Source organism: Rhizoctonia solani, chromosome 2, assembly GCF_016906535.1.
Source record: "Rhizoctonia solani chromosome 2, complete sequence".
Taxonomy (NCBI): Eukaryota; Fungi; Basidiomycota; class Agaricomycetes; order Cantharellales; family Ceratobasidiaceae; genus Rhizoctonia; species Rhizoctonia solani.
The window spans coordinates 595,321-617,700 of NC_057371.1; the positions used below are offsets into that span (position 1 = coordinate 595,321).

At 47.8% G+C, this 22,380-nt stretch overlaps 5 protein-coding genes and 1 non-coding gene across 6 annotated transcripts; 3 read left to right on the plus strand and 3 right to left on the minus strand.

Annotated features, from left to right (window-relative positions):
- Positions 1-968: 968 nt before the first annotated feature.
- On the minus strand, positions 969-7,290 carry RhiXN_04790 (Retrovirus-related Pol polyprotein from transposon opus; the record flags this gene model as incomplete). Its single annotated transcript, XM_043324606.1, has 5 exons — positions 969-1,597; positions 1,658-1,994; positions 2,046-4,982; positions 5,213-6,789; positions 7,194-7,290. The coding sequence occupies 5 exons, from the start codon at positions 7,288-7,290 to the stop codon at positions 969-971; spliced, it is 5,577 nt and encodes a 1,858-aa protein (XP_043177025.1).
- A 1,007-nt stretch (positions 7,291-8,297) lies between these two features.
- RhiXN_04791 (uncharacterized protein) lies at positions 8,298-10,834 on the plus strand (the record flags this gene model as incomplete). Its single annotated transcript, XM_043324607.1, has 9 exons — positions 8,298-8,417; positions 8,474-8,562; positions 8,622-8,752; positions 8,806-9,107; positions 9,158-9,270; positions 9,328-9,464; positions 9,532-10,410; positions 10,470-10,580; positions 10,635-10,834. 9 exons carry the CDS (start codon positions 8,298-8,300, stop codon positions 10,832-10,834), a joined length of 2,082 nt encoding a protein of 693 aa, XP_043177026.1.
- Positions 10,835-11,917: 1,083 nt separating this feature from the next.
- RhiXN_04792 (uncharacterized protein) lies at positions 11,918-15,821 on the minus strand (the record flags this gene model as incomplete). The annotated part of the gene is made up of 6 exons (XM_043324608.1): positions 11,918-12,254; positions 12,312-12,846; positions 15,037-15,172; positions 15,228-15,294; positions 15,349-15,548; positions 15,603-15,821. 6 exons carry the CDS (start codon positions 15,819-15,821, stop codon positions 11,918-11,920), a joined length of 1,494 nt encoding a protein of 497 aa, XP_043177027.1.
- Positions 15,822-16,948: 1,127 nt separating this feature from the next.
- On the minus strand, positions 16,949-18,343 carry RhiXN_04793 (Peptidase family M28 protein; the record flags this gene model as incomplete). Its single annotated transcript, XM_043324609.1, has 6 exons — positions 16,949-17,082; positions 17,141-17,210; positions 17,264-17,384; positions 17,434-17,974; positions 18,028-18,106; positions 18,158-18,343. The coding sequence occupies 6 exons, from the start codon at positions 18,341-18,343 to the stop codon at positions 16,949-16,951; spliced, it is 1,131 nt and encodes a 376-aa protein (XP_043177028.1).
- Positions 18,344-18,806: 463 nt separating this feature from the next.
- RhiXN_12357 lies at positions 18,807-18,887 on the plus strand. Its single transcript has one exon. It is a non-coding gene; the product is annotated as a tRNA-Ile (tRNA).
- Positions 18,888-20,574: 1,687 nt separating this feature from the next.
- RhiXN_04794 (glycoside hydrolase family 61 protein) lies at positions 20,575-22,047 on the plus strand (the record flags this gene model as incomplete). The annotated part of the gene is made up of 6 exons (XM_043324610.1): positions 20,575-20,677; positions 20,729-20,903; positions 20,964-21,059; positions 21,109-21,456; positions 21,506-21,926; positions 21,982-22,047. 6 exons carry the CDS (start codon positions 20,575-20,577, stop codon positions 22,045-22,047), a joined length of 1,209 nt encoding a protein of 402 aa, XP_043177029.1.
- Positions 22,048-22,380: the final 333 nt, after the last annotated feature.

Here is a 22,380-nt window from a genome sequence, read left to right on the forward strand (position 1 = left end):
TGCACGAAGGTGTTATTGCACCTGTTTGGGGCGATTAAGGAACTGAAGCCAGAGCTTATACTGTATCCTCATGGACGACTTTATTAGAGATGTATATGATTGGATGGCACTGGAAGCGTTATAGTACTCACGGACGACATCAACGGGCTGAAGTGTACCAGACACAGTCGTCAAAAGGGCCGAAAAAGCGAGTAATTGTACGGACTAATTCAAGATCTTGTGGCGAGCTTCAAGATCAAATGATAATTTTCCTTCTCACGCTATTCCCATTTGTCTGCTGTAACTACACTGTAATATCTAAGTAATGATAGATTATATGCGCATGACAAGAATCTGTGATTTCCGGCCTGTGATCTCCACGTAATCGTCCCGTGATCTTGAGTCACGGGCAGATTACAGCGGACCTGTGATCTTTAACTTCCCCTTGTGTGGAGGCGGTGGCGAAATTCATACTTCACTCTGGAATCGGACTTTATAGTTAACCTCGTGTGACCGCCTTTTGACCCTCCCTGCCTATCAGCAACGCCATCAGGCGTCCTTTTCTATGTTCTTCTCGTTTGTCTTGCGTTTCCTTTCTCTGTTCCCTCTCTTCTCTCGTGCCGTTACTGTGTGGTCGACTGGGGATGCGTTGTGTAATGGTGTCGTATGTATCATCACGAGCGGTTTGCCTTGTTTGCATGTAGCTCCTGTTCTCCGTTGGAGACGGGCGTACGAGGTGGTGGAAAGAGATGTATATCCGCCTATGCGGGCACGTGTTATATACATGCAGTACACGCGGTCAGGGGCATACCCCCGTGCCTCCCCTACTACAGGTGCCCCCCCACATACCCACGGCCGCCCTCGGACGAGACCGATGTATCTACAACCAGTCTAATATTTTACATTCAGCTTTAAATAGTGAAACCGACAAGACTAAACAAAAACCGTAAGGGAAAGGGAAAAATGGGAAACTAGATCGGGACTTTTTTTTAGAAGTCTTTGTGGCTCCCAGGAAACAGCGGCTCAGGTTCCTCGGGGGCCAGTCGGTCCGCCTTGTGCAGTGTGCTCTTGGGTTCAGGCGTGTATGGTCTCAGGTAACGCGCGTGTGTGCTGAGGGACACGATGTTTCCTTCGAGGTCTTCTAAGACGTATGAGGCGTTGCGTCTCTCGCGTATACGAAGTGGGTTGGACCAACGTTGCGCCAGTTTTCGCTCGTTACTGTGGGTATTGTCCCAGCGCGGGTCGTACTTCTGGACTAGGTCCCCTGGCTCTGCTAGTAACGGCTTGATTTTCGAGTCGAAGGCATGTTTGCGGGCTCGGGCGTGTGCTAAGGCTCGTTCTGCTCCATCTTGGCGTAGTGCGTATGAAAGGGCCATATTGACGTCGACTGGGGGTGTCTGTTCGTTACCGAGCGGCGCGTAGTGTTGTCGAATGTGGGCCCCAGTTTTGTAGTTGCGGTCGGCTGTCAGGACACCTGTTAAGAGCTCGCGGGGGGAGTATCCGAGGGATGGGAGTATGCGGTCATTCATGTCTCGAATGGCTTTTTGCAGGAATTTTGGCCATGATCGAGTGGGGGGTGATGGCGGACGGTTCGGGTCTCCGGGGCTTTTCCCAAGGTCTTCAGCGCAGGAGGTTCGGAGTCAACCAATTAGGATTCGGTTTGCGTCTTCGATGAGACCATTGACCCAGGGTGAGTGGGGTGGTGAGTGGATGATCGAGACGCCTTGGTTATCTGCCCATTCGTTGACTTTGTGGCAGTCGAAGTGCGACCCGTTGTCTGACATAAAGCTTCCTGGGATCATAAACGCGTCGCATAGTTTGTCTAGGCATTTGACTGTGAATGCTCCTGTTCCTGCGTCCCGTGTGGCGAAGCCAAAGGTGAATCGGCTATATACGTCGATGACTAGCAAGACTGTTTTGAATCCTCCAGTACCGGTAGGTAGTGACAAGTAATCGCCGCAGATGAGGTCGAATGGTCGAGCGCGTGTAATGGGTGCTAAAAGGGCGTTCATAAGCTTTGGGCCAAAATTTCAACATCTTGGGCAAGTTGTAACGGCTGTAATGACGTCCGATCGCATATTCGGCCAAAAGTATTTGTCTTGCAGGGTCAGGATTGTTAGGTCCCTCCCGAAGTGCCCTGTTGCTTCGTGCGTGGCCCGTGCTAATGCTGCTCCCTCCTTCTTCGGTATGCATTCTACTCGTGGTGCTCTAGTCGACCCCTTGCCTGCTACTCGCCACAATTTTCCTTCTGCAACTTCAAATCCAACCGCTCGGTGCGCGGCTCGCTTCTGTGCCCTCTCGATGTTTGCCGGTGTCAAATCTTCTCCGTCCGCTGCCCCTAGGACCAGGTACCGCACGATGTCTCCGAAGTATTCGTCCCCATCAAACTTCTTCAGCGTCTCTCCTGCCTCCGTATCTTCCATTACATATTGGACTTCTACTAATAGTCCTTTGTGTGCTTCCCAATCCGGATCTACTGTTTCCTCTCGTCCGTTCCCTTCTTCCGAGTCCTCTCGATACTGCCACATCCGACTGAGTCCATCGCAGACCGGGTTCTCTGCTCCGGGTCGGTGTCTAACTGCCACGATTCGGTGTGCTACTATTGTATTTCTCCATCTTTCATGCGTTGAACTAATCTTTTTATTTCCTAATAGGTCCGCTAGTGCTTTGCAGTCGGTTTCGACTTCGATGTCCTGTGCGGCGATGATTTGTGCAAAGGAATCAAACGCAAACTTGAGTGCTGCGAATTCGAGTAAAAACGGTGCGTATTTTTCTTTGGTTTGCGATGTTCTTTTTGATGCGAACGCAATCGGGTATGATATTTTCTTTGTTGTTCCACTCCTCGTATCCTCCTCGTCCCATTCCTGCGACAGCATCGCCCCAAATCCGTACTTTGACCCGTCCGTAGTGATTCTAAAGCTCCGCCCGTCGTATTCTGGTGCTCGTAGGACTGGGTTTGTTGTTAAGATGAGTTTAAGTTCGATAAATGCTTTCTTTGCTTCGTCTGTTAATTCCACTTTTGCGTTTTCTAATGCTCGTTTGTATTCCCCTTTGACCGATCTCCCGTCTGCTCTCTTCTTTACTTTTACTGTTTGTACCAGGTCCGACAGTGGCTGCGCAATTCGTGCGTAATCCTTAATCTTTGCTCGGAACGCGCCTGTGATCCCCAGGAACCCCATTACTTCTAGGACTGACGTTGGCTCCGGCCATTCCAGTATAGCCTGTACTTTTCTCCTGTCCGGCTCAATCCCTCTTTCCGAAACCTTGGCTCCCGCAAATACCGCTTCCTCCATGAACAGGTGTGTTTTTGCCGGTGCAATTGACAGCCCTCTCACTCTGCATCTATCCAACAGCCTTCCTAACTTGCTCAATCCTTCGTCAAAGTTGTTGAACGCTAGGCAAATATTGTCCATCCACACCTCCGCTCCATCCCCAAGCAAGTCGTACAAGGCGTCTGCAAGCATTTTGCAAAACGCGGTTGGGGCTCCTGTTAAGCCAAAGGGCATACGAAGGTAGACGTAATGCCCTCTTCCTTCGACATAAAATCCGGTGTACTTGATGCTTGACTCCTCCATTGGTAGTGCGTTGAATCCTGAGGCAAAGTCTATGGTACAGACGCGCTTGTACCCTGCAACATTCTGCTGCTTTGCCGCCAGGTCACCCATGGGAAATGCTGGTATCTGGGTAACTTCGTTGACCTTGGCAAAGTTGTGGACTAGCCGGAATTTTTCCTCTCTCTTGGTGGGGGCCGTTGGCAGTGGTGTTGGACTTGGGTATTGTACCGGGATTCCTACTTCTTTGCAGGCTCTGTTGGCTAACATCTGGATGTATTCAAGGGATGGTTCTTTGGCTCCTCCCGGTTTGGGGACTACATTGGTGGGTGATACTGCTGCTGGGAAGGTGTTTGGTACTCGTTTGATGATATTTGCTGCTTCCATTTTGTCTAACGTTGAATACAGCCAGGTTCTTTGGGCTTGTGAGAGCAGTTTCTGGCCTACCTGGGTGCGGAATTTTGTTTCAGGTGGGATATTGAGTTTGTGCGAGTGTGTTTTGACTGCCCTTACTTCCAATAGGTCCAGTGCAAAGACGTCTGCGTAGCTTGCTACCAGTGCTTGGATGCTTGCCTTCTGGCTTTCCAAAAGGTTGTTGCCAACAACTACTTGGTTTTGGATTTTTGCCACTTGTTCCGCTGCAAATGGGTTTGTCTGTTGCTGGGATTGGTTGACGGGTATGTGCGCGTTGTGTACCTTGTTGATGTTCAGTATTTCCAATTCTTTTTCTAGTGCTAGTGCTTCTGCTCTTTCTTGTCGGGCTAGAGCTCGTTTTGCCCTTGCTACTGCTTCGTCAAGCTTTGCCTCTGGGGTTTCCTGACCGCCTCCTCCTGGTCCTGTCTCCCGCATCCCAACCTCCGCCTCCAGTAGCTCCACTTGGGTCTTGGATACCCAATATCGGCTCCCTTTTGCTGCCAGCCTCCTGCTCTGTCTACGCCCTTGTTCCTTCTTTGGCTCTTCTTCCTTTAGTTCTACTTTCACCTCCTCCGGTTCTGTCTTCAATTCTTCTGGTTCTTCTGTCTGCTTTTCCGTGAGTGGGTATGCGTTGGGGATGGGCCTCAGACCTGGTAAGTGCAGGGTATCGTCAACAAATGATTGCGTTGCCTTGACTTGTGTGAGCCAGGGCTTTCCTAGTAGGACTTCAAATGCCCCGCCTGAATCAAAGACTTCAAAGTTTGACCGTAACGCCTGTCCTTCTAGCTTGACTTGGCCGGACCATTGTCCCAAGCATTGTGACGCTTTGCCATCTGCTACTTGAAGCAGAGTTTGGGAGGGTTTCAAGGGGCCTAAGTTACTTTTGTTTGCGGCCCAAAGCGCTGCGTCAAGTACGTTGGCCTGCAATCCTGCGTCAATAGTGCCTTGGGTTTTGACTGCGTGGTTTTTGTCTGCTGTAAGGTATGTCCATTGCTGAAAAGGGAGTGTGGGCGGCATGTGTGCGTTGTTGGGTAGGATCTGTAATACCAGATGATTAATGGATTTGTTTTCTTTTCTGCCGATTTTTGTTTGATTTGTTTCTTTGTCAGGGGAAGCTTGAATATCCAATGTATACATTAATTCACAGCCAGATACATTCTTCCCTCGCGGCTTGTGTATGGGCGCGCAGAGGGTTGGGCCAGTAGTGTGCGCGGCATCATCTACTGACCAAGTCCATTTCCTGAGTCCAATCCTCCTTGCATGCATACCTCCGCCACCTCCTTGCCAAACTTCTCAACCAGCACTTGGAAAATTTTGGCCTTTGTTGGGCCCGGCTTTACCGCTCCCAGCTCCTCCTTTGCCCGCTTCCTCCACTCCATCTCCTTCTCTGGCAGGGCTCTCCCGTAGCAGATTTTGCTTGCATGGCTTCCTTTGCCGCAACGTATACAGGTACTAGCCGATTGACTAAAAGTGCCGGGGGTGAGTGGGAAGTTTTGCATCAAGAGCCAATTGATTGGCAGGTTGCTAACGGCGGCTTGGTAGAGGTTGTAGCCTGTTGGATTCTTTCCAAATGTTTGGCCCCGGCTTTTGGTGGATTTGGCTGGTGGATTTGGCTGCGTGATTGCCCCTTTGGGCGTTGCTGCGGATGCCTTGGGTTGAGCCGTTGTCTGGCTTGGGTCTGCCATGTGTGTTGTAGCTCGGGACTGGATTTCAAGAGAGGCTATCCGCTTATTTAATTGATTGACCAAGTTGTTTGTAGCTTTCTGTGCTGCCTTGGCTTGAGTGAGTACCAGCACTTGGTCGTACTCAATGCTGATAACATCCTTGCAAAGCTCGGCAATTGTTTTATATTTGCCAAATTCTTTTGGCAGCAACCCCTTGAGGGTACTTGGGAGGGCCCGGTGCCATGTCCATTCCACCATAAACTTCTCCTTGCCTACTTTCCCTGCACCCATTTCTGCTGCTAACGCCATGTGTTCCCTTGCCCAGACAACGTAATACGGCTCCGACGCTCTGCCTATCCCCTCTACCCTGGTCCCTAATTTCTTCTCCTCAATTGCATGCTGGTACCACCGCTCCGTTCTTTCCTTCTGCTTCTCCGCTTCATCCGGCGCTGGCCAGCGCACGCCCAACTCCTTCACCAGCGCATCCCATGTCCCAATTTTCCCCTCGTCCTCCATTTGTTCCGCCCATTTGGCTGCCAACGAGGGCTCCTCGAGGTGTTCCAGCCACAAGGCGCGTTGTTGGTTATTGCTAACCTTATATGCGTTGACCGTTTTGCAGAAACGTTTCCTCCACGTGCTCTCTACTTGTTTTACGGTGAGTTCCTTCCCATTGAATTGGTCCAGATCACGCAGGCGTTCTCGTGCCCAGTGTAGGTTCTGGTCGCTTGCTTCCGCCATTTTGGGTGGTGTTGGGGGCTGGTGTGGTGTGGAAGAGGTGTGGCGTGGCGGTGCTAGCCCTGTTAGCTGGAGGGCAGGTGCTTGCGAGTTTGGTGGGGTGGGGTAGCTTGCCGGGGGTTGGGGTCGGGGGTTGGTGGCTGGCGCTCGGTCGTTTTGACTTTGCCACAGGCTTGTCGAGGGTGGTGGTGGTACTGCAGTTGCTTCGGAGTCTGATCGCCCTCTGCTTGGGGGCCTAGATGTCTCAATGTCCAAAAGGCTAATTGTTGAGAACGGGGAACTGTTGGGGCTTGGGGCTTGTTGGCTTCGTATGCGGCGTCTGGTGTCGTCGTCTAACGGTTGGCACAATTCTTCTTCCTCGGGGGTAACTTCTTCCTTGGGTGAGCTGTACTCCGTGTCTGAGACTTTGTCAATATTGGTTCTTGGGCTATCCTCGGCCCGACGGGCTGCCTCTTGTTGAGCGCGTGTCCTCGGAATTTTGTAGATAGGTAGTGAATATAGTGCTTAGGTAGCGCGCAAGCGGTGGGCGCGTAGAGGTGTGAATCCTCCCTTGTCACCACGGTGGAGATGGGCGTACAAGGTGGTGGAAAGAGATGTATATCCGCCTATGCGGGCACGTGTTATATACATGCAGTACACGCGGTCAGGGGCATACCCCCGTGCCTCCCCTACTACACCGTAATAGAAGTGTATTCAAAAAAAAAAATTGCACCACGTGATCATGCTTAGGCTTTTTTGGATCATATTGAACAAGTTGCCAAACCGCTTGCAAACCAAGTCAAACTCGGCGAGGGGCAAGAGAAACCTGATAAACATAAAACTAGAAACAAGACGCGAAGTGTAAGCAAACAGTAGAAAACTTGGAGGGGCAGGGGCTTAAGATCCAATGTAGCTGCTGTTAGGGCGTTCTGCATGAGGTCATAATAGTGAGGCACCACGACCGGCATGAAGTTCCCCACCCCAATTCTCACATCACGCAGTCCTGGGAGCTACCCTAGCGCGCACACATCGTCTGAGCTTTGCCTGAACAAGACCCATATTACCTCAGCATCTCTACGGTGCTTCATGGAAAAGATAGCCGGTTTCTGGAGAAATTGCCGGTCACCAATATATATACCAGGAAGCAGTTACCGGGTATATTTGTACTATTACCAGGCCTTAATATTGACTGCAGTTTAACAATCTGTCCTCCCGAAAGGGACAGTGGTTGAAAAGGTCTTGTGATGTGCGCCAGCTTACTACCGTTTCCGTTTCCGTTTCTGTTTTAGTGCCCCCGCCCCGTCTCATTCTATGTATTTACTATGTATCATGATCACTTAGTACATCAATTTAGCTCGCATATAGCTAGAATATCCGCAAACATTCAAAGAGGTCTAGTATATAAACCTTGATATTGACTCTAGCGTATCGCAGATCACTAATGTATAGTAGAGCTGGGACTATATTCGCACATATTTCTTTTTGCACTCAAAAGACTAGTAGCGGGCCGCTGAACCTCAGACATACTATGGCTCTAACAGACCAGACAGATGTCATACGGGGATCTTAACTTCAATTATCACAAGTCGAAATTATATTGGGACATTGAGAAGACCCTTGGCTATGCCCAAGTATCCGGACTCCGGAGCAAGAGTTAGCGAGGTGGCAATCAACGAGTTGTTCCTGGTTCCGTGGAGATATACCACAACCTGATGACAAAGATATATTATACCTAATTAGCTTGTCACAACAACCTGTCTCAAATATTAATGTATTTGTGTGCGGTATTGTGATGAGCGGTCCGGCTATTGGATCTCCTATCTTCATAGGCATCAGCAGCGTGACCAAAACTAAGTACGGCTTAGTGGTATTGGTAAGTCTGAATAACTGTTCGAAGTTTAATTGTTTTACAGTATATAAACCACTGGGTGAGAGGATCATCTAGTTTCCTAGCTCACCGACCTTCCGCCTCAACATGTCTGCTGATGCACAAGTGCCAACTAAATATGATGAGGACGTATATCTTATTGTTGTACCGGATCCAGGGAAAAGCCAAGGAATTGACATTGACCCAATTGAGTATGCTGACAAGAACGTGAGCAGATTCATGCGCACCCCAAGGCTGTTTGTCTTTTAACAAAAAGATACTAGAGAACCGATACTCACTTATTTTGGATTAAAATAGGCGACGGAGGGGATATCATAGGTCGCACTGACCAGTACCACAACCCAAGTCAACGGTAAAATACCTGCTATGTCTTTGTTAAGTAACTGTGTTAATAACGGCTTATGATGCTAGAATCGGGGCAATAAAAATTTCCAATCGACCTCCCTTCAGGATTAATAACAAGATTGCAGGCCCAGGAAAGCATCTAGAACATGAGCTATTACAACACCATGAGATGGGTGGCATGCTCCCTGGAGGTTCTTGTAAGTTATTTAAGTGCCGTAAATCTTATCCTCAACAAAACACGATTTAATAGCAGAGTGGCATGCTTTGTACGGGGACAATCGACTTGCGGAGAGCCTTAATAAAGAATTGCGATCGCTTGTTGATCAGGGAATACTATACCCACTTGCCCTGAACGGTGGTAGACGCGACAAATCCACGGCAACGAATCCTACTGAGTGGGATAAGGTTGTAACATCTTTGAGGAGTATAATTACGCCGGAGAATCAAGGTCCGGGAAAAAATAAGAATCGACCGCGTCGTAAGAAAACCCCATCAATTTCAATTGTTGTCACACCAAGTCCACATGCACGGGCCTTCAATCATGGATTCCAAGTAAGTGTTGAAGTTAAGACCGATGGAAATAGTTACTCACCCTATAGTAGATTGGAAAGGGTATATACCAGTATTGGGTCAAAATTGATACGCACCACACGCAAAACGAGACAGTTTATCCCCTGATTACAAGTACTTATCAAACGGAGCTACCCGATTTCGGGTGCGTCGACTTTTATCCATCTGGTTGATAGCCTTATTGATCCTGAACGGAACAAAGGTATAATTCGTACTTCCTGACCAAACGTGACATTCCAAACAATTCAAGCGTGAAGGCTGCGCATTTAGCAGAGTGTGAATCGAGGCTCAAGTACTTGAGGACAGGATTGGGTACATGGGGAATCATGAGCATGCCAAGTAAGATTCATAGAGATTGCTATAAATATACACCGATACTAACGACCAACCGACTGATTTGAACTAGCTAACCAGGAGAAAGGCACTTGGTTCTCCGTTGATTTAGATACCTCATTGCTTAATCAGAACAAAGTCCAGGGAGCAAAGAGGTTTTTGCGGATGTTCGTCGCAAAGTTTCATCTGGAGCAACAAGAATTCAAGGAGCGGCTCGGACAACTAACAAAACCGGAAGATGAAGAGAATGACAAGGACAAAAGTAACAAGGATACAAGCGGCAACAATGAAGACAGTGATGATTTTGCATCTGACGCGAGTGGAGAGGACGGTGACGGCAACGATGGACCTAGGGAGACCAAAAAACACAAAGAATACTCGAATAAGATGAACAAAGGGGGGAAATATGACAATGAACAATACGAGGGAGCCTCCGAGTCGGGTCCAAAACGGGGACAGGCGCTCTCTGGGATGTATAGCCTGGGCGGGACCACCAAATCTAAAATGGGCGTAAAAGCTGCTCAATTAGGTACCAACCGAGGGCTATCCAGTAGCAACGCATACCGAGATGGTCGCAGCAAGAAGCAAGAGATCGCTTATAAGGCTATCCAGAGACATAGAAGTCGGGAAATGTCTTTGGAAGATAGTGGCATCCGCAAAGAAGAGGATAGCGATGCAAGAGGCGTTGGTAGTGACAAAGTCCAGATGAAGGGCCAATTCTTTTACGAGAATCTTGGCTACTCTAGATCTGCGATGGAGGGTATGGAGGTAGTACATATAACGACTGATGCGATAGCAACCAGTCGAAACATAGAGGGCCCGAGTGAACACACAGCAGGATTACAGACGAGTTTTCAGGGCGTGGACAAGCTGGAACAAGAAAAAGGAAAAGATGGAGAAAGAGTAGAAAACAAACGGCAAAGTAAGAAGAAAGGAAAACAGAGGGGTCATGGTAAGTCATAATTATTGTAAGCTAGCGTGCTTTTTCGAGTTTTAATGACGCACCATCAGATACCTCAACACCAGACCTGCATTTCAACATATACAGAAACCTTCCTACCCAATCGCGTACTGATTTAACCGATTATCACAACGTATATGATCAATACAGGTCCGATGAAGGTCAGTTATGAACATTGAAACCCCCGGATGATTAATAACATTATTGGGCACCAGCCCTCAGTAATCCAACAAGAGGGGATAAAAGAACTAAAAAGGGCAGATTCACAACAAAGCCACTAAAGGAAGAGGATCCCGATGGTACTCGGGCAGACAGAGAGTTATCGAACGACAAGTACAGGTCGGCTCCCTCGAAATATCTCAACGTGGAGCACTCAAGAGGACGCAAAAGTAGCCAGGGTTCTCGTGTCCCATAGAACCAATAATGATAAGTCGGGAGCTGCGATTGATCAATGCCTTGAATATTATCATTAGAATCTTGCGGCCTCCCGGCTCGGGTATATATATGATATACTAGGACACCGTATAATACAACAAATGAGACCCCTGGCCAACTTAAGGGACGTAATTGGTGCGTTCTATAAACACAAGGTGTGATTGATAACTTGACCAACTTCAAAACATCCGCCCGATAGCTATAGCCACACTAACCACATCAATAAGTTTCAAATGGCCAAGCGCAGTCCACACAAGCTCAAAATGGTTAAGTGTATACGGGGAAACAATTTTGCACTGTTCTATTGTATTTCTGATTCTTCCAAACATCAGAACGTAGTGAAAAGCTAGGAAATTCTTGCGCTCATGTGACGCTCGAGTCTTGGAAGGACATGGAGTAGATTAGGACATTGTGGTGGTCATTGGGAATTTCGCAATCGCAGTAGCTGATGAAATCTTGATGAGCCAGATCCCCAAAAGGACAAATGAGGTATCGTTGTCCATCAGAGCTCACTTCCCACCACGACCCGAACCGTGCGCAGTTGTTCAAGAATACCAACCAGCGACAAGCCCATATGATGCGACAAAAGACAAAAGTTCAGAAAAGGAAGTTTAGCCCAGGAACAATCATGATCATATGGCGCACCTCCAAGTTACCACGCGCCATGAATTTACGTATATTTCCACCACGCCGATCCATCGGCCTATCATACACTAACCTCAAGGCTCAAAACGGTGCCACCGATCCAACCCTGAGCCTCATCCCAGGACCCAGAGCAACAGTCAGGTAGTCAAGTGCGGCAAGCGCGAGTAATATTTGTGTTTAATGTAAACCGAGCGAACAATCAATCGCTCACATGGTAATCACCACGAAACAAATTAAAAGTAAATCATGCACAGCACACTGAGAAACCAGAAAGAAAGAAAAAAACGAAAAAGGGTCAAAAGCGTGGGGGGTAACTCGATACAGGTAGACTAGGTATTATGAATATGATGATAAATAGGGACAGGTCGTGGGAGTTGGTCCATTAGCCGAAGTTCAAATCGTTGGATTAGAATAGAAACTAATTCGTGTCCATTTCGTTTTCGGGTAGCACAGGCGACGACATCCTAATAGCGATATCAAAATAGCTAGGATCGACAGTGTTGCCATTATTGGATACGAGCGGGCTGCGAGTAGGTCGCGGCTGCTTGAGAGTGTTCCCGAATGAAAACTTGTGCAATCCAAGCTCGATCGCACCGGGCGTTAAAACAGGGAGCACATTGGGCGAAGGCGTCAACGCTGGTGAAAGTGAATTGGGAGAGGGGAAAGAAGTGTTTAGGGTCAATGCAGGGATCACTGAAGGGGGTGCTGGCAACGGTGTCGTTGGGGGTGGTTTGCGTGCGATGGGCGGGCGTTTCCTATTGTATCTATTCATTGAATTTTATTCAGTCATTTTGAGAGATTGAATGACGTACCTGGACTTTGGTGTGTTCTCAGCGCCCTCGAAGCTCCTCTCTCCGAGCGCATCAAGGCTACAGGTCCGACGCTCCTTGATGGAGCTTGAACCATGTGGATGTGCATGAGTGCTGAGCGATTGAACCAGATTATGAGTACGCCCTGAGAGATGGGCCGCCCTGGTCGGACTCTTGATTGCCGTAATAGGATTGTGAGATAACGTCAGCGACGATCTTCGTCTTCTTAAGACACGAGGCGAGGGTGGCATAGAAGCAGAAGTAGGTGTTGTCGCAGAAGGCGGGTTCGTTGCAGGCACCGTGCGAGCCGAGTGAGTTCGCAGCGCAGCCAGCTTTGGGCGTCGAGAGCGGGACGAGGCAGGCACTACAAGCGTGGCCGAGCCGATATAACTAGGTTCAAACGGAGTGTGGGGAGCAGTCGACATTGGTGTGGGGGTCGTTGATCGACTCTCTGTAGCTGGAACATCCGTAGAAAGAAACAGTCCAGTCGCGAAGAGGCGAGAATAGCCAGGGGGAGATGCAGTAGTCATCATCAGAGCTGAAGTGATAGAGCAAATGTTAGCGGGTCCAGGGGAAGGCACGAGTATTTAAGCCAATCGCCGCGAGGCCAGGGCTTTGTACTTACCTGTGCTGCAATTACCACTTGTTTCAGGGTTTGAGATTCAGATTTAGCCAGCAATCGCACTTGGAAGTATAATAGGAAAACAGACAAAATAGGGAATAGAAATAGACTATAGTAAGGTGTGGTGGTTGGGTTGAGTTTAAAGCAGGGACTGGTGCGGGCGCTTGACCCGGGCTTCCTTTTCTAGTCCCGCGCCTCAATTGACATCACCCGCCCCACACACACACCCACGCCGCTTGTTTCATCTGCTTGGAAACGGCAACCGTATGTCCAAGAATGACGCAGGCGCAGCCGATAATTACATTATGCTGTCTCTTGATACCGTCACTCACTCGACACATACAAAGACACACGTCGACAGTATGTATCAAATCTCAATAACCCGGAACGCTCATCAGCCATGAGAGTTCTTAAGTCTTGATTTAAGCTCGCATACTCGTCTCTTGGCTCGTGTATCCAGGTCCCGTAGTGACCGGGTTGGGCTCGCTTGCTCCGGAACAGGTAACCGCCCCTGTAACTCACACTCCGACCCCTACCCGGCTCTTGTTTTGAAACAGTGATCGGCCAAGAGAAGAAAAAAAAAAACTTGTAAAAAAATACAGTCTGAAACGGCGCATAAACTAACGATATGTCGGGTGATCCGCCCTTTCATTTCAAGCCTGCAGCGGGGGGCGAATTTCAGTTTGTTTCGCTGGAGGACACGAGGTCCAGGGAAATTACGGGAAAAAGTAAATCACATTTGCCTTTTATGATGATATTTGTGTGCCATAGATCAAGGGATGAAGAGGGTGACAAATCGTTGCTGACTCGATGAGATTAGTTGTTATGACTATTGATCACACTACTCGCTGTGGCTATAATGTGGGCATTTTTGGATGATATATCAGAACGATGTGGCCAGGATCGTGAGTCAGCTTGAGCTGGCAATCGGAGCGGGATCTGGAGAAGGTGGAGCCGGTGGTGCTAAAATTTGTCAGGCATAAGATCTAGGGCCGAGCTTGTTGGGCGGAATTACGTCTTAAAATCCTGATCTGACATGGACGCCACTGGCTCATCGATCACTCGGCCCCGAACCCGAAGACGCTTGGCTCTTGTACAGTACGGATATCTTCACGAGAGCCCAGACTCGAGGTGAATTCAAATGAGAAGTAGAGGGGGAGAGGTACATCGGGCGGAGAAACAAGACAGTTTGTCGGGAGATAGAATGCCATGGCAATCGCTGACAACCTAGTCGATGCTATAGGGACTCGATCTCGTATGGCTAAAATAGCATCGGCCCTGGGGAGTATACATCGATAAACTTCCGAAAACTAAACGCAAGGACACGGAGGTGGCACGGATTCATTTATTGTAGCCCTCGATAGAGTACAGAAGTATTGGACCAGGCGGCACAGTAATGCTTGGATCTTGCATACCGTCTTAGTGTGGACTATGTCCAAGGATAATCAGGCTACATTTGTAACGGTCACATGGATCTACTCAGGCAATGGGGCCAAATCCTCTTAATATATACATGGATAGGAGCATGGGCTGTTCGGAACCCACAAATAATCAAGGCTGCATTGATAGAGTACTGTGTCAATGCCGCAAAAGTTGCGCATATACGTAACTTGCACTCGGAAGCACTTCAACTTTGAGTTCGATCGCTTTCCTTGTTCGGGTATACGTACGCAAGCATCCTTCACTGTTATCCTTCTTTTGTTTACCATTATGTGTATCAATAGAATGTCCAAGGTTGACACTAGGCGTTTTCGTCTGATGATCTGGTTCATCTGTTTGATTACTGGACCTCCACAGAAACATGCTCTTCTTTCGGTTGACTTCGGGCTCATCCGAAATGCATTCAAATATGTAAAATGGGGAAGATTCCATAGAAACAACATGTCTAAAGTCGCATACACTTTTCTTCAGTTTACAACAATGCGTACACACCGTTCGGTCCCGATAAAAAGTAATGCCAATGAGTTTGAGTACAATTTTCAAAATTCTTTTGATTGTCTACTCGGTTCGTACTACTCATTGTATGATATTATGTCACCCCAGCAAGCTATGTATTTCTTTGGATAGAGTACATTATCAAAACAATCATACTGCACCCACACGTACGTTGACCATCCCATAAGCAAACAGCGCACTTGCAATCGCTATTGAATTGATCCTCACCTGGATCTGGTAAATTGCCTGTTCTCTTGAAATATAGTGGAATAACCGAGTTCACGGTAGTATTGGGACGCAAGAACGCCTTGGTCGTTGCTATTGTTAGATGGTTGTATCAGGGAGATAGCATACACACATACCGGGCTAGAGTTGGACGGACCATGATTACAGTCGAGGTAGAAATCTCTGGATGAGGCTGGCAGCACACTAGACAAAACTTTCAGTGGGCGGACAGAAACCACATATTAAAATGGCGCTTACAAGAAGTATACCTCTCCAGCCGCGGATGTAGCGTTATTGATGTTCCAGCGGCTGAGAATTAATAGATTTGTTTCAGTGCCATTGTCACCACGGACTTGAACTCCTCCTGCCGCCGGCGATGGATATCCTAGGTCTGAGTCCTTAAAAGACAGACTCGTAATAGTATATTCAACTCCAGTTGGGGCTTTTCTAACTTCCCACTATGTAGGACTATCATAAACGTTATCATGGGGATGCACATTGGTCAAGCATACCTGCGGGGAACGAGATTCGTTCAAATAACGACTGAAAGTAGCATTCGCATTCGGAGAGTTGATTGCTAAAAATCGGCGTCCCGGGGCGTCCGCTTTAATATTATCCGGGCGTAATGGGTCACAGGAAATACGATATGTGCCATCACGAAGGAAGTCTGCAGAGATGATAGGGGCAAACGCAACCAAGGTGACGAGAGAAGAGATGGTAAATCGAACCATTGTAGTTGGTGTATGGAGCTGGAGGTGTGATGTTCTTAATGCTTTTATACAGCTTCCTAGTATAAGAGCACGGAGAACTAACCAACACAGTTTGGGTTAGCATACCTTGAGTATGAGGCAAGCTTGACGTAGGAAGTTTCTCGAAACAGCTTAACTGATAATTGGACCGAACAGAAGCTACTGAATATTTGTACTACCATTCGAGCGGATCAGACAGATTTATATTGCCTGTGTCATAATGTCATGAATAAGTACAGCAGTGAACGAGAAGAGCGGAAGGGTGGGTTTGACAGTGTGAGTCGACGTGCTTCTGATGGCGAGGTAGGTTCGTATGGATGTTTACTTGATCAGCAAGCGAAGAGGGCGGTGTAGAATCATGGGGTAATGATAATTACTGGGGCTTTCTGTCAAAGACTTTCTAGCCTCTTATGAATCGGAAGAGAATGTTAATACAGAACACAGGTGGCCGTGGAAGTTCTTTGAATTTCCTAAATCATTACTCGAAATCATCTTTGAGCGCGGAAAAGTGATATTACAGTATTGGACCCGGAGGGATAGTGGAACATATATATGTATAGTCGTTTGGTGATCGCAGTTCTTCAAGCTGTATTGGGCAGTATAATTATATTGGCTTTGGGCTGTATTCAAACAAACCGATTCTACTAATGAGCGCGTTGACCAGGTCGCAAAGAAGCGAGATTTCCTTACGAGAAATCCTCATATTCTTCGCAACAATTAATCAGTGGCGGGGACGTAAGGGCAGTGTGTGAGAATGGCTAAAAATCGCTTTTAATAATAGTTTTGAAGATATCGTACATTATGAGCCCCATTTAAACGGCATCACGAATCCGATGAGCTTCAAGTTCCAAGTTTAAAAGATAATTTATGGTGTCAAGTTTAATATACACGATCCCCCCTAGCATGATGGCGTATTCAGCTATGTTCTATCTCATTCGTCGTCGAGAGATTGGAGCTATCATTAGAGTTGCTCTTGGAAGAGACCAGCAGGGTGTCGTACGACCAAATGCAGCATATACTTATCGACATCTCGAATTTCAAACGTGCATCAACATTCAACCATAAAATACACAGGGTGTCAATGTCAATAATCCCATAGAGCCAATAAATTAAACCGATCCGAGCTCGACAGCCGCCGCAGTTGCGAGCTTGGCAAACTCCAACGAGTGGGTCCAGGAGAAACCGTTGACAGAGGTAGTATCGGATGAAGAGTGGATATTCGGGTTCTCGGAAACGGTAGGGGCTAGTCAGGGTTATTAGTACCTTTGGTTAAATGCACGGGGTTTTTTCGTGTGACTCACCCTCGAAGGGGAAGGCCGCAGGGTAGCCTTGAGTATTCCAGCTAGCATGATCGGAGCAAGCATAGCCACACTGCTTGTACGTCAGTCTGAGATTCAGGAACAATGGCAATTTGGGTGACGCACATAGTCGGTACCAGCAGGAATGGAGCAGTAGGCGGAGATCAACGAACGGAGGTAAGTGTTGAGGCCAGAATCAACTCGGTCGGTGACGAGAGCAATGACCTCTGTCGAACCAGGCTTGAAACTAAATTGCCGTTAGCGCTTAGTATAATTACATGTCAAACAAAACTCACTATCCAGTCATGTCCAGGTTGATCATGGCATAAACAGCCTTGCCCGAGCTCTTGTAGTTGGCCGCAATCGCCTGGGATCCAAGCAAACCAACCTCTTCGGCCGCATAGAAGTGGAACTCAACGGGGCGGGCAGGAGAAAAACCAGCAGTAACGAGAGCACGGAACACTTCTATCAAGTTTACAGTGCCGGTTCCATTGTCGTCCGCACCTGGAGCACGTCCCGAGGAGGGCGAGCTGAGGTTGATCGAATCAATATGGCAGCCAAAGATTACAGCGGCGGCAGAAGTCGAGGCGCCGTTGAACTTGGCGATAATAGATTTTTGGGCCCACGAATGGCTGTATTGGGAGACAGTAATGCCGCTCTTGCCGCTGGCAATCGAAACAAGTTGGTTGTATATCCATGTGCTAGAAGAGGAGCCGGTGCTGCTAGTATAATAACGATTGTTGTAGGATGTCAAAGTAGCGAGGTTGCTTTGCATGCGAGAAGTCGAAAGAGTGGAGATGATTGACTTGACGGTGGAACTCTTTGAAGGGGATGGATCTAATGCAAATTAGCATGGAGCGTCCTCTGCCAATGATGGAACGGTCACTTACAGGTCGCTCGCTCAACAATCGCTTTGATGCCTTTAGCCTTTTGCTCCTCGACTTGGTGGTATGTCTCAGTCAAGTCGAACTGTACCAATGTGAGTAGATGTCATTGACAGGATTGTCTGAATATACTGACAAAGCCTTTGTCTGCACGGAGGAGATCAAGCTTCTGGTCCTCTGTTGCCCAGAAGGGTGCGGTGTCCTCTGAAGTCTGAATGAGACGCAATCCCTTGGCGACATTCGCGTCAAAATCCGAGACAGGAGCTGCGAACACAGCAGACAAGCAGATAGAGCCAAGGGCGAGCGCGCGTGTGAACTTCATGACGACTAGTGCGAGAAACCACTATCGTCACTATTGTGGCTGTAGGCCTTATAAATATCTCATGGCTGTTCAATTCCATCGGTTGGAACACTGGTGATCGTGTGGAACAACGATGTTTCGCATTTCAAACTGATGCGTTCGTGGTGAAGCGGTGGGGTAGTCAGACATAGTCCGTGAGGCAGTTATGTCACTTGACCTCGCTGTATTGGACAGCCATGATCGTTACTGCGGAAATTCCCCTTATCGCGCTAGCCCATGCGTAGGAGAGGGTGTACATACAATGCAACCACAAGGTCGAAGATGGGACACTTGGCAAAAGAAGAGAAGGTAAAGCATGATAGACAGCCAGATGGCTTCGAATGCATGTGGTAGTGATGTTCGTGCCAAGCATCTGTAATTCACCGGAGCAGAATAAGAAACTTAGGCAAAGCTATATAATCTAACTGATTCATCCTGAACTCAAGGTTGGCTAGCTCAGTTGGTTAGAGCGTCGAGCTAATATTAGTTAACTCGAAGGTCATGGGTTCGACCCCCCTGCTGACCATATTTTTGTCCGGTACCGCTCCATTATTGATTCAGCCAAATTTGAATAACACGGCGCCAAATTACTACAGAACACAACTACGTATACCACAGCCATACACATGACTGAGCTAAACTCTGCAGCTGCTGGATGGAATTGATTTTGCATTAAACCAAGTTCGTTGGCTATATCTCTGTCCTTTCGAAAGTATTACCGGCTACTGCTCATTAGGGCAAGCAGCCTGATGCTCTGCGGCTTTCTCGGCTTTGATAGCTATGCAGCACAACGATTACCTTGACACCGTTTATTGGTTCAGGTTTTTCCATCGAGCATGTCTGATATTAACATACTCCATTTGTTCTTGAACAAAGCACCTATTGCTATAGTTCTATTCATTGACTTATGATACTTACTTCAACCCATCATGCATATTGGACCCAACTCAGGGCTAGCAATACAGATCAATGCGGCTGAGAGTGAACCTCTTGATTTTTTTGTACGCCTGACATTCACTTATCCTTGGTACACTGATAACTTCCTCCTACCAGTGACCCTTCCACGAAACCGCACCTCTCTTCTTCTTCAAATTAAAATCAATTCTGTAGTCCATCAACTCAATTTATAATGAAAGTTCCTACAATGACGTCATGCATCCACTTGCTGGACTCACTCGTATCTAGGCACCACCAAAAAATCAGTCACAGGACTCGAATTACAATAAAGATAAAAGTTTCCGAGTGCAAATTATAACCGAGGTCATGTCAAGCACCGTCCCCATAAAATCAAGTTGTACATGCCTAGCTACCCAATCTACATAAACTATGCAGCCGGTATAACAGTTATTCGAAGGCCTGGTATGGCGCACTTCTGCGAACCTCGCGTGTATGCTGTACTTGGATCCGCTCTCTACGGATTACGAAGACGACCTAGCATTATGGAAGCTGAGTTGATGACCCCCGTTGTTAGCTACACCTGCAGTATTTGCAACTCGCGGGCACCGAGTCGGAGCTGAAATGGAGCGACAAACGTTGGTGGTCGGTTTGCCAACGGTCTGAAACGACTCGTTAATCGCAGAATTTCTCTCCAACAGTGGTGTTTTTAGCTTGGATACATATAGTGATATTAATCAAAGAATAATCACCCCAATGTAACTGTTATTGCTAATGAGAATAAAACGTAGTAACCTATGACATCAGACATACGCATGTCAAAACTGACTGGTACTTTTCAAAGAGACGTTAGCAAGATTCTCTCCTTTGGAAGTCCTTTCGTTTTTGGTTTACATATTTGCCAGTAGCATACGTGGAATTCGGTATTATTTTGTTGTTGTAAACTGCGAGGGTTGGTCTACTTACGGTTGCTAGCAGATGCTTACATAATCAAGGATTTCGCTGGACCGAACTACTCAAGCTTTGATGTAGAAGGAACCGGTCGCAATTGTTGCCCTTGGTGATTAGCTAGCGTGGTTGTCGCGTGGCAAAAGAATCCTCCGAAGCGGCCGATTCCAAGTTCTTCGTTACTTCTTCATTTGAGTCGTTGCAAGTAAATTGTACCCCCGTCCACGTTGGAACGCGTACTCGTGGGGTATATAACCGAGTAATTCAGCGCGAAATCAACTCAGAACAATTTCTTTTCTCACACTCTCTTCTGTCCATTTCGCTCATTCATTTTTGCGCACTTTCTTTCGACACCTTTACACGCATTCGTTATGCTCGCTAAAGTTGCCTTTGCTCTTCTTTCTGTTGCATCATCGGTGCTGGCACACGGTAATCTGCAGGAAATTGTTGTCGAGAACCCTCCAGCTACCTACAGTACGTCGTTAAATGCGCATTTATAAGTAGTCACTGATTGCAGCTACTTAGTTCCGTGGTTGCCCTTCCAAGACCCTTACAAGACGCCATCGCCCGATCGCGTCGGGCGCAAGATTCCGGACAATGGCCCAGTCGAAGATGTTACTTCTATCGACATTCAATGTAACAAAGGAGCCGTTCCTGCTGCCTTAATTGCCACAGCTGCCGCAGGTTCCAATGTTGCACTGTAAGCTCTCAAATCTCACTTGCCATCGTTGATCTTCAAGCTCATCTCTAAACCTTTTAGTAACTGGACCGACTGGCCCACCTCCCACATTGGCCCTGTGATCACCTACCTTGCAAAGGCTCCATCTGACATCACGAAGTGGAGCCCTGGTACCGAGTATGTATAGTTATTATTGCACGACTATTGTATGCTAACTCCTGAATAGCAAAGTGTGGTTCAAAATTGACGAGGCTGGTCTTGATAACGGAAAATGGGCTGGCACCGATGTTCTCTTGTCCCAGAATGGTCTCTGGACTGTTAAAATCCCTCAGAACTTACAGCCCGGCCAATATCTTATGCGTCACGAGATCATTGCTCTTCACGGTGCTCAGAACTACCCTGGTGCTCAATTCTACCCCAGCTGCATTCAGTTCGAGATCACTGGTTCTGGTACCGCCATTCCCAACGATTCTGACTTGGTCTCTTTCCCTGGTGCATACTCCCCCACGGATCCTGGGGTCAAATACAACCCATACGCTGGTGCGACCACCTACCCTATCCCTGGTCCCCCTGTGTAAGTTTTGATACGAATGTTTCCGTGGATTTTACTAATTCTCTGATAGCTGGAACGGAGCTGGCTCAGGTACCGGAAATGGTGGATCTGGTTCTCCCGCCTCTTCTGTCGCTGCTCCTTCGTCGACTGCTGCCGCTTCTTCCACTCAAGCAGCTTCATCCGTCGTTGTTTCATCCACCGCAGTAGTTTCTAGCACTGAAGCCGCTCCTTCGACTAGTGCTGCTGCTACGGAGACTGCCAGTGCTCCTGTTGAGACCGAGCCTTCTACCAGTGCCCCAGCTGTTACATCGACTGATGCCGCTCCCTCTGCAAGCTCATCCACTGTAGCCCCTGTTTCCTCTCAAGCTCCTGCTCCATCCAGTGCCGCAGCTCCCAGCACCACTGCAGCCCCATCGACTCCTACTGGGGGGGCTGGTGCTCTCGCCGCTCTCTACGCGCAGTGTGGAGGTAACAATTACAACGGCCCCAAGGTGAGTTGACCTGTTATTTCCGTTAATATAGCACCTTAACATTGAATGAAAATAGGGCTGCGTTTCTCCTTATGTTTGCAAGGAGTGGAACGCTTACTATTCCCAGTGTGTCCAGGCCTAGTTAGTTACACTTATAGGCGCGAATGTATGGATTTTTTCACTAGCTCTGGAGCTTATAATGCTGCGCATGTATTTTAGTCCTTGATATGGATGCATTTAGTTACTCGAACGTTAATTTGGAATGGTTTGATTTATCCAACGCAAGTCGAACATCCTCACGCCATTTAATTGTCACTTGCTGACTATTCGATTACACATGCTTCACCCCTTTCGCCTGTTAAACCATTTTTTGAAATATGTGCAAGTACGGGACTAGGGTATATTCCAGTCGACAAGGGACAATCAAATGTAATACATGCGCTGTATTTCATTGGAACCCAGCTAAAGCGGAGCC